Raw genomic sequence first — 11,452 nt, 5'->3', positions numbered from 1 at the left:
TTCTAAAATGTGTTTAAAAATAAGACAATTCATATTAACTACGCTTCCTGTATTTCAAGTCATATTTTACCAGTAATCTTCTATCACAGATAAAATTATTGCTATAAAAACAATTTTTACAACAATGTTAACATTATTGACAAAGACATTTTACATAAACTTTTATGGTTTTACATATACATGTACAATGACAATGTCAAACAAATATACATACTTACATATGTCAATAAAACTTAATGAAAGACACAGGGTAAACAGTTGAATGTCATTCTGTATGGTTAGATCTTTGCTTTATTTTTTTAAATATTACATAAAAGGGTTGCAAGAAGTGAGGGTTTTAAATTATTACACAATATCATCTATTCATAAATTTCACATTTTAGTCTGTCACTGCAATACATGTATAACTAAATGCCCACATATTCCTATTATATAATAAATAAACTTATCCATACACGTTCTGATTAAAATAACTAAGATATTACAATATTCTGAGGAATTCTGCAAATCAAGAGGCATTCTTTATACATACATTGCTACTTGTATTATTTTAGTAACACTTCTGTGAAAAATCAGTTTTAAGTTTTGACATCTACTCTTTATTTAACAAAAAGAGTACCCTATATAACATTGTTATTCAAGCTCCAATTTTGCAACTTTAGACAAATACAACTGGAGCCGTATGTATGATAAACCAGTTTCTTGCAACTGATCAGTGTACTTTGAATCTTATATAATAGCTTGGAATTACATGTATTTAGTAGTTCATACAAAAAATTACGAAATATGCTCTATTTTTGTTAACATAGACAAAATAAAAATGAAAAGTTAAGCAGATGGATCAATTTCACTTAATAAGCCAATACTTTTTGTTTGTTTTTGAAAAAATAGAATTTGAAATTTGTAAATGTTCAAAAACTGATCTTTTCTTCACTTCGGTGTCTTGTCATTATATAAAATACATCAACATGGATCACAGAAAATAAATTACTAATTACAAAATATACAATACAGGTTTCAGCATCAGTTAATCGGGCTGTAAGCGTTACAGCTCTTAGCAAATAAATTGGACAGTAGAATCTTTGAATATTTTGAATTATATACATGTACTGTGTTTTTGCTAGCTAATAAATAAATTATTTTACAAATTTTGCTTAATGCATGCATCTCTGATGTAGATACAAATATGGTTAATACATAGACTTTTCAAGTCACACTCCTACTGCCGCTTTGTTCATGGGTCCCCCATCCCCCCCTTTTTTTTTAAATCATCCACCCGCATCAATGCATCAACAAACTGTTATCAGCCAAAAAATATAGATAAATTCAAAATTCAACATGTTAATATCTTGATACAATATCACAGATTCACTTTGATGGTGACAGGCTTAACAAATCACTATGTAGTTTACACTCTTATTTCAACACATTGTCAAGAAAAACCAGAACTGTAGAATGTTGTATAATTACACATAGAGATCAAAGAAATCAGAAAAGACAAGAGGTATGCCAATTAAAGAAATCAGAAATAAAAGTGTCATCTTTGTTGAATATTCTATGAAAGATTGTTTCTTATAATATCACAAACCTAAATTGATATAGTAGTTTATGAAAAACAGACCTGACATTTCGAAAATATACAATATAAAAATGATAGAAATTTTCAGTCAATTCTCCAAAAAAAATACCAACACTTGTGTTGTCATGAATATTCATATGTTATTGCTTGATAAAATATTTCTTGTTTGTGAGACAAAATACTTTGAAACACTCAATGGTAAGAATGTTTATATGTAGGAAAAAGAAGGTCTTGAGCAAAACTGAACTATTTTCAATACAAATGATGAAATTCCATGAAGACATGCGCATAAAATATAAAGATAAGGCCATATATTGGTTACAAGTTTCTCAGATACTTGATATGGTTCACATACATTGAAAAGCAGCTTTTTATTTCACCACATTTAAATTTCAAAGAATTATCTATCAAGCTTACTTCTGTAGACAACTCTCTACATTGTTATCTGAGAGCAAACCAAAAAGTAGTATGGCTTAAAGATTACAAATTTTTCATCTTCTTACAACGACATAAATTCCTCTGACATATATACGAGACTCGTACTCCGTCTTTCCCGTGACTAGTTTCCTTTCTTTATATTCTGTTTAGCCTGACCTAATGCTACTTGTTTTGCATTAGAACCGAAAGTCAGTGTGCTTACTGTCTCTGAATAATTATAGGAATCTGGACTTATATTCACAAACAAGCATGCCTACAAAAAATACATTTGTAAGTTGAGAAAATTTAAACACTCATGAACAGACACACTTTAAAAAATCTGTTTTAATGTGAATTCAAGGCTTTTTGAATTTTTTCCCCTTTGACTAGAGAATTGTAGCAAATGTTATTGCCTGAAAATTAAGGTAAACTAGAAAGACTCACATCAATGATAAATGAAGACCTTAGATATAAATAAGAAGATATGGTATAATTGTTAATGAGACAACTCTTGAGTCTTCACAAGAGACCAAATGGCACAGAAATGAACAACTATAGGTCACAGTAAGGCCTTTAATAGAAGTTGTTTTCTACTTTTTTCATGTTTTCATGTCACAATGACATAACTATATAAAATAACTAAAATTTGTTTTAAAATGATTAAAAATAGTCAAATAAAATTTAAAAAAAAACAACAACCATGTAACTACTTCTGGGTCTAAGAATGATTTTTGGTTATATTTATCAATGCTGCAACATCAATGCTTACCTTGGCATCTCCTCCTAAAGATGGTTGTAAGATCTGAGTAAGTTTAGAATTTCTGTAGGGTATATGCAACTGACTCTGTCTTAAAGATGTGAATACCTAAAATAAACAGCCATCTTAGTATTTCCACAAGCATTTAAATTTCTTTTCTGATTACTTTTCTATATGGAAAACAGTTTGAAATTTATTGTTCAATTTAAACATATGGTATGCAAGATCAACAAAGAGTATGTCATCCTCGTGTATTGGAAAACAGAAGTAATTCTGGAAGCAATCAGATGCTCCCTAGACATAAAGATGAGATTTATTTTTTTTGAGAAATAAACAAACTTTAACCTCTTGATGTTGATAGTTGGGGAACTTACTTTGTTATGTCATTCTATTATTCAATTGTACTCTGTTTGTAAATCTGGCTAATGTTTTACACCTATAAATCTTTCAACTTTTGTTTTCTTCCCAATACTATGGTGCCGTGACCAGGATTATTGTGCAGGAAACAAACATTGTACACTCTTATTTTCCGAAGTAATTCACAAAAAAATATGTTCCACTGACAAAAACACTATACAGAAGGTTGACTGTATTTTGTTTCATATAAAAAAAAAATTCAGGTTTAATTTAAAATTCCAGAGCAGCCTTCAATGTGAAAATAGCTTTATATTACATCAAATGTTGCAATTTATAATTACCTGTCCCAGTGCAGACAATGATTTATTGATAGCAGCTGCCTCTACCAATCTTTGTCCTTCAGCCTCTGTCTTAGAAATTCTCTCTGACCCTGCAAGGTCACACAAGGTCAAAGTTCCCTTAGATATTGCACCAGTAATTTTATCTGTACCTTCTACAGACAACAACAGTAGTAAATGTGAACGTGAACTGGAAAAGAAATAGGTAAAAGTTCATGATATGTTATATGAAGGCTACCAGAAGCCTGAAGTACAGCTACATATATATATGATTTTCAAGATAGCATGTCTTCATATTAGCAAGTTAAGTAGTTGATGCTTGGTCCAAGCGATTGTTTATGCCTCAATGTTATATCTCTAGATGCCTTTTGGTTTCTGGTGTTGTTGGGTTGCTGTCTCAATTATGTATACCTAATATCTCCTTTTATCACTCATTCTTAGCATGAACATGCATGAAATATTTGCCATTGGACATTTGCAAACAACAATCAATCAATAAATCCTTTTATTAATAAAGTATTTAAATCAGCTGTTCTACTTACAATAAATAAATGTACAAAGCAAGACTCTCAACAAATCATATCATAAAAACACTAAAATGTAGATTACATCAAATATGTTAAAAATACATCACTTATAATTATTTGTCAGATAATATTTCATATACCTGGTAGAGTTCATCTTAGTTGAAGCAGTAGTTCGATTCTTATCTCCCATTGCCATAACTTTTTTTATATCATCCAAAGCTTTAATGTCAACTTCTGTCAACCCTGGTATATTGACTTTATTGCCAGCTGTCTTCAGATCTAATGTCTTAGCCTCCTTTGTGAGTAAATCTTGAATTGTCTCATTATAGATTTCAATTAATGATACCTGGAATATACAATTTAAGTTGTATGAAATTTTTTTTTTTTTAGAAAATCATAAACAATGATCATAAAAGTGTATATGAAGCTGCAAGAGATTTTTTAATAGTGAGGGGGTAGTGTTGCTAAGTCTTTAGTATTCTGATTCATGTATTGAAGGGGGGATAGGACCTTTATTGGGACTCCAGGATCGGGTGTTTTTAAGCTCGGGATTGACGCATTCGGGATCCAGGATTTCTTTTTTTCAAATTTCAGGACCTCAGGATTTCGTATTTTTAAGCCCGGGATTTCGGGATCAGGACCCCTCCTACCCCCCTCTGTATTGTGTACTGTTGTCTTTTTTTTCATTTTTTGACATGGCATTGTCAGTTATATTTTTTTTATTTTAGAGTTTGAATTTCCCTTTTGAATCTTTCACCTCTCTTTAAATAAATTGTTCACACAAAAGTCCTACATGCATGTGTTATTTTGTATATATATTTTGTCATATAGCAAGAATTGTCAATATTTAGTGTCTGTAGTATGTTTGATTTGAGGCAAATTCTCAAAGGTTACAAACATTAAACAATTTATCGTCATTCCCTGGCATCAACATCTTATTGCATTAATAAATACCTTTAAGACATAAGATACAGTATCCTTTTTCTCTTTACATACTTTAAACAACTCATTTATTGCCCTGTAAGAAAAATATATGTTGAAATTTCAACAGTTGAAGTAAATATAAACATGCAGGGCTAAAAAAAAAATAACAAAACTATACCGACCAACTTTAATAATAAAAATCTTGCTTTGGGATTTTCATGACAATACTTTGTTTGTGCATTCAAAATTCATTTCTTTTATTATAAGAATTAAAGCAATTAACTAACTTAAAACCCCAATAATTAAATTTTTATAACACAGAGAATGTTTTGTTATGGTAATACCTGTTCATTTCTTTCCAATCATTATGACATATATTCTAACAGAATAATGAAGAACGCTTCATAGAACAAAATCTTTATCTAAACTATATATGATTATAATATTGTTGCTAAGTAGCAATATACTCTTACGTAATTACCGTGCTAAAAGACAGTATTAAGACGTTTACCGTTTATAAGAAACTGTCTATAATGAAACAAAAGTAATTCACAATAGATCAGTTCTAAACAATGATTGAGACAAAATGACATGCAATATCATGGTAAAATAATTCATCTTTAGTCCATTCTTATCATGCAGTTTTTTCAGGGACCCTATCTGATATGCATCACTTTGTCTATTTTGAATATATTAAAGACCCATTTATATGATTGATTGATTTTTTGTGTTTTAATGCCACTTTTAAGCATAGCATTTAGGCTTTTTTGTGGTGGCCAGTTTTATTTGTGGAGGAAGCCGGAGAGCCCAGAGAAAACCACTGACCTATGAAAGGAAAACTGACAAATCTAGTCAATTAAGTTTAGAGTTGAGTGCACCCACACAAGCAGGGTGCGAACTCACAACCTCAGTGTTGACTGGCTAGTGATGACAGTAGTAACTACTTAGACCACTTGGTCACAGAGGCCCCACTTATGTTTTGTAAAAACAAGTAAGATATCCTCATACACCCTATTTATATGGACACTTACCTGATATTAATATCAAGGTTACTATCAGGGCCCATCATGGTGAATGTTTTACCAGACCCTGTTTGACCATAGGCCATTAGACATACATTATAGACCCTTTTATACGTAGACCACCTACCTGATATTAATACCAGGGTTACTATCAGGACCCATCATGGTGAATGTTTTACCAGACCCTGTTTGACCATAGGCCATAAGACATACATTATACCCATCAGCACAACATGTTATAATGCCCTTTGTATCTTCAAATACCTAGAAAAACATTAAAACAATTGATGAATAACTATTATTAACTATTGAGATAAATTATAAAGTACATTTGTATATACAAGAAGTGGAATCAAGGATCATTAATTTCAAGTAATTATTCAACATCAATCATTTAAGTAAAAGCAGAATTTATTGATATAGCATTTACATGTTTATCCTGAATATGAATAGAATATTTTGAACATTAATAAAAGTAGTTGTCCTTTCTTTTTTCTTTATATATATAGGAATAGCTTACTTCAAAGAGAAATAGAGAAAAAAATATTGTGTGAATTCATTTGTTTTTGTGGGAAACTAATTTTCATGGATTTCGTTGGAAAATGTGAGCTATGATTTTTAGCATTCAATAAAATGCTTTTTTCTTAAAAGCAATTTATAAATAAAATCAAATGTCAACCAAAATTTTTAAAAAATCCTAAAATTGTTCTTACTTGTTCTTGAGAAGTATTTGGATCAAAAGCTTTGTCAAATGAGAACATTTTCTTTCCACTCTGAGGATTGTTGACCACAAGGTCTTGGTCATTGAGGAATTTGAGACAATTTTCAGCTCTGTCATCCTTCCTAGCTCTGCAGAACACCCGTATATTTCCTCTCATTTCTTGTAACTGTGAATAAAAACATATTTCAGATTAACAACAAATTTCTAAATGGTCACAAATCTGCATGCAATATTTTTTTTCTTTTAATCAATCATAATTTTTGTAGGCTATCAAACTTGGGGTAATTACTGAAGCTTAAATGATTAAATTTCATCCATATCACTGAAATAAAATAAATGGAGCATGCGTCCATGGGACACAGATAATGCTCCCGCTTGAATATAAAGTTATAAAGGGGGATAACTCGAGAACAGAAATGTAACACCAACCAAATTCATACTTGATCTGTTTACTGTGGTAATAAGCATTGCATACAAGTTTATTTGGTTGAGGCAAACTAAAGTTAGATATAAACTGAAACCAATTTCTTGATACGTTCGAGAGAGACAAGGGTAACACTTAATGCATTCACCAGTGAGAACAGTGGCATAAAAATACATTTCAAAGGTATTAAATTAAAGATCAGAACACATCAAACTGCAATTGTTAAGATTGAAAGTTCTAAAATACAAAGACTAGTATGCATCAATTTTACATTCTGCAACTTTAATATAATTGTTTTTCAAAACTAGTTAAACTGAAAATAGACATCTTATAAAAACTTGCATCCTATAATGAGGGGGGTAAAGGGGGGTTTCTGCACGGAAAAACCCAAAACAAAAATGCCATTTCACGATAAACAAACAATTAAAAATTTCCCAGTGAATAACAAAACTTTTTCACAGCTGCACGGGAAATAAAAATTGCAAAACACGTTGCACGAAACTAACCAATTACCACCCTCGATAATCTATGTAAATACACAGTACCTGGTTATAAAGTATCTTTCTCTGTAAAGCCTCCTTTCTATACAATGCCCTGACTTCTTCCATTTCTTCTGATTGAGCAGCTCCAGAGTTCTTCATTTTCTTCATACCACCTACACACTGAAAATTGTATAAATGTACAATTATAAGGTATTATATTTTCTTCAACACCATTCAGTGAGGTTATGTAAAGTCTGTTTTCATAATGTAATTAACTTGTTGTTTAGGCTACTGAATTTTCACTGAATTTTCTAGCTTTCTATGTTCATATACTGTATACCTGTTCAGTTCATAGTTTATGTTTTCTAGATTTCAATTGCAACATGTTATGAATTCCCTCTTTCACATATCTGTATATACCGTAGACAATACTACATATTTCTATATCCATATATTTTTATTGATTAAGTTTGACAACAATAATCAAACCAATGAGCTACAGAAATGAAATTGAAAAAGAACTGTGTTGCTGTCGTAACAATAAATTTTACAAAAAACAAGAAAGAATGTGTCCTTAGTACATGAATGTCCCAATTGCACTATCATCTTTTTTGTGTTCAGTGGACCGTGAAATTGGGGTAAAAACTCAAATTTGGCATTAAATTAGAATGATCACATTATATCATAGGGAACATGTGTACTAAGTTTCAAGTTGAGTTTAACTTCATCAAAAACTACCTTGACCAAAAAATTTCACCTAAACCCAGACAGATGGACGAAAGGATGGATGCACAGACCAAAACACATCATGCCAATAAATAGGGCATACACAAAAACAATTTCAAAGTGTTGGGTGGCACACAGTAATTAGTTTGAGATCTTTGAGTGTATATGTACCTCGCCTATTGATCCTTTAAGACCATCAAAATATCTCTGGACCTCCATCTTCAGATGAACATGGGCCTTCCTCAGCTGTATAACACTGGTATTAAGCTGTTTTACATCATCTGGGTTGACTGTTTCTTCCTTCACAACCTTTGTTACTACCTGTTAATACATACAGAATAATACATAATCTACATACTGATTAAAACTTTCTTTTAAGCTGGAGGTATAGAAAACCATGTCTCATATTCAGTAAAAACAAGTGTAACTGTGAGCTACTGCTCACTGATGATACCCCCGCCGCAAGTGGATAATGTCAATAGTGTAAAATTATGTAAGTGTTCGGTAAATCCTGGAAATCCAGAACTCAGAAATCCTGGCATTGTAGTTCCTGAGAAAAATGCAACGAAAATTTTCAATTTGGCCATCATGTGTAAAATGATATAAGTGTTCGGTTAACAGGAAGTTGTCGAGTGCTGAATCTGAAAATGCATCACACGGTATAGCTGACTTATATAAACCCTGAAAACAAATTTCAGAAATCCTGGCATTGTAGTTCCTGAGAAAAATGCAACGAAAATATTCATGGGACGGACAGACTGATGGATGGACAGACAGAGGTAAAACAGTATACTCCCCTTTTTTCAAAGCGGTTTCAAAGCGGGGGTATAGAAATGAGATGTGGTACACAAAAGTAAAATTATAATGGTTAGAATTGTAACTATTCATAAAATAATAACAAAATGTTATAGTGATCAACGGCGGCTAACCACTTTTCAACTGATTTTGAGTCTTTTATAGTTTCATAGTTTATCAAAGAAAACTCAGCCGCAGAAGGCTGCGTAACAGGAGCATATTATTCACAATATTAATTACAACATAGTTCATAATACAAACAGTATACATTTTTAAAATTATACATCTTCAAAAGTAAGTATGTTTATTACAGTAACAGTTTTAAATTAGACAAGCATATTTTCTACCTTTTGAATAAAAATTGACAGACTCTTTGCTAGAGTCACGTGACAAGCTGTAGCGATCTGTTTATGTATATGTTATTGAGTTAAGTTCTCTTTTATATATAGTAATACCTCAAGTTATCTCCCTTTTATATATAGTAATATATATGTGGTGGTGTTTAACGACCTTGACTGGCCTTTCAGCCCTCGCACGGTCGGCTCGGTGCCCGAAGGCGTTTGGTGAGCTTTAAATATTCTGGAGCCATGGGTCAGGAACAAGTAGTGGAGGTCGCAATATGGAGGCCGCCATCTTGGTTTTGGTGAGTTGTTTTTGGTTTTTGACTATTTTGTTGTTTATTCTTCACTAACGGCTGCTTTCAGGGCCAGTTTGGTCAGCTTGGCAGCCCGCTAGCCTCGATGATGGAGTACTGGTAGATGATCTCGGACATAGTTCGAAAGATGACAGGAAGCATTATCAGGACCAAAGCCGTGAGGCAGTGAAATGAAGGTCGTATCACCCAACAGCCTAGGATACAGCCCTCGGACGTTAATCGGCATAACACTCCCCATAATACAATGGTTTTGGAGTGCATGTTAACGCGGGTACGCCAACCGCTACGTCTATCTGTACGGCATGGATCGGTTTCTGTCATCTTAAGCAGTAAGTCGTTGATATCTAACTGTAAACCCTCATCGAAGATAGCGGGTAAAGGAGAGCTGGCCCAGCACGTCCGTTCAGCTGTAATGACTGAGACGTGACCGGTGATGGATTGAGTGATATAGTAATACCTCAAGTTATCTCCCTTTTATATATAGTAATACCTCAAGTTATCTCCCTTTTATATATAGTAATACCTCAAGTTATCTCCCTTTTATATACAGTAACAAAAGGTTCCTCTAGAGACAAAGACAGTAGGTAAGGCAGGAAAGAATAAATATTTCATGAACAAGGATGTAACCCTCCACTCCCAAAACATTAAGTTCACTCCATTTTCGAAACTACCTTCCTCCTTCACTATTTCACTAAGAATTTGTAACCCATTTAAAAAGTTATGTCCCTTTGAAATTTAATAAAATGAGCAAAATGATCATATCTATATGTGAAAATGGTTTTGAATGAAACCATTTGTTATGATATTTTAATCAAATTAATCAAATTCAATACCTGAGGTGTTTTAGGTCTCATGGCTGTCTTTGGTCTTTCTTGTAATACTGCTAACTGGGCTTCAGCTTGCTTGCTCTCTACTTCCAATGATGTGATCTTATCTTCTTGTTGTTTTACCTAAATTAAATCATTTAAGAAATAATTCTTTCAAATGTACAACTTTTGAAATTGCTACTTTTTGACTGGTGTACACTACTTATTTTCAATGATATTTCATGTCTTAACATAATACCAATATATACTAATTTGTTCTTTGAAATGGAATGCTGACATTGTTATATTCTCTATAAAACATTATTCCATTTGTGTCTTTTATCAACCACATTCAATAATTAAAATGAAAACTGTGTGCTTTAAGCATGCATAAATGTTCCACAGAGATGATGATAATAAAATGGTTCATGAATACTTCAGTAAGTAATTTACAGAAATTATAATTATCCTCAGAAATCTTATTAAGGCTTTCCATAAACATAAGTATCACAGGAGTAATGATGGCACCTAAATCTGTCAATCACTGTAGTGATGAAAAAAATGCAAATATATATTTTGACCCTATGATGGATCTTGACACTAATTTAAAAGTTCTATATTTAACTTACTATTCTTTCAGCTTCATTTTTAGCTCTTGATTCTTGATCTAGTTTTGCTCTCTGTAAAATAAAAAGATATATTTAATCTAGCAACCTAAGAACAAGACAGAGAACCCTTATGTTTTGTTCAGTGTTTCCCAAACACAGATTTTTAACAGATTTGAAGAAATTTCACATTCTTTTTTGTTTTTGTTTAATCATATTTATTTACACTGGATTTGGAAACAAGTTATTTCAACTTATATTAATCCCTTTCCACTTTGCTGATGTGAGAGCTGCCTTGTAGCGGCATTAGCCTTCTC

The 11,452-nt window shown here is 32.0% G+C and overlaps 1 protein-coding gene across 7 annotated transcripts in view; it reads right to left on the bottom strand.

Annotated features, from left to right (window-relative positions):
• Positions 1 to 290: 290 nt before the first annotated feature.
• The window catches only part of LOC139512293 (kinesin-like protein klp-3), a 43,268-nt gene continuing 32,106 nt past the window's right edge, over positions 291 to 11,452 (bottom strand). For all 7 annotated transcript variants that reach the window (XM_071299806.1, XM_071299831.1, XM_071299815.1 and 4 more), the window contains 11 exons: positions 11,160 to 11,210; positions 10,558 to 10,674; positions 8,446 to 8,595; positions 7,612 to 7,728; positions 6,635 to 6,808; positions 6,049 to 6,185; positions 4,930 to 4,993; positions 4,116 to 4,321; positions 3,452 to 3,638; positions 2,766 to 2,861; positions 291 to 2,270 (listed from right to left, as the gene is read on the bottom strand). In XM_071299806.1, the coding sequence (XP_071155907.1) occupies positions 2,139 to 2,270; positions 2,766 to 2,861; positions 3,452 to 3,638; positions 4,116 to 4,321; positions 4,930 to 4,993; positions 6,049 to 6,185; positions 6,635 to 6,808; positions 7,612 to 7,728; positions 8,446 to 8,595; positions 10,558 to 10,674; positions 11,160 to 11,210 (1,431 nt within the window). In that variant the 3' untranslated portion in view covers positions 291 to 2,138. The remainder of the gene's footprint in view (positions 2,271 to 2,765; positions 2,862 to 3,451; positions 3,639 to 4,115; positions 4,322 to 4,929; positions 4,994 to 6,048; positions 6,186 to 6,634; positions 6,809 to 7,611; positions 7,729 to 8,445; positions 8,596 to 10,557; positions 10,675 to 11,159; positions 11,211 to 11,452) is intronic.

The sequence above is a fragment of the Mytilus edulis genome, chromosome 1, assembly GCF_963676685.1.
Source record: "Mytilus edulis chromosome 1, xbMytEdul2.2, whole genome shotgun sequence".
Lineage (NCBI taxonomy): Eukaryota > Metazoa > Mollusca > Bivalvia > Mytilida > Mytilidae > Mytilus > Mytilus edulis.
Note: the sequence above shows the minus strand (reverse complement) of the source record. Positions and strands in the feature narration are given on the sequence as shown.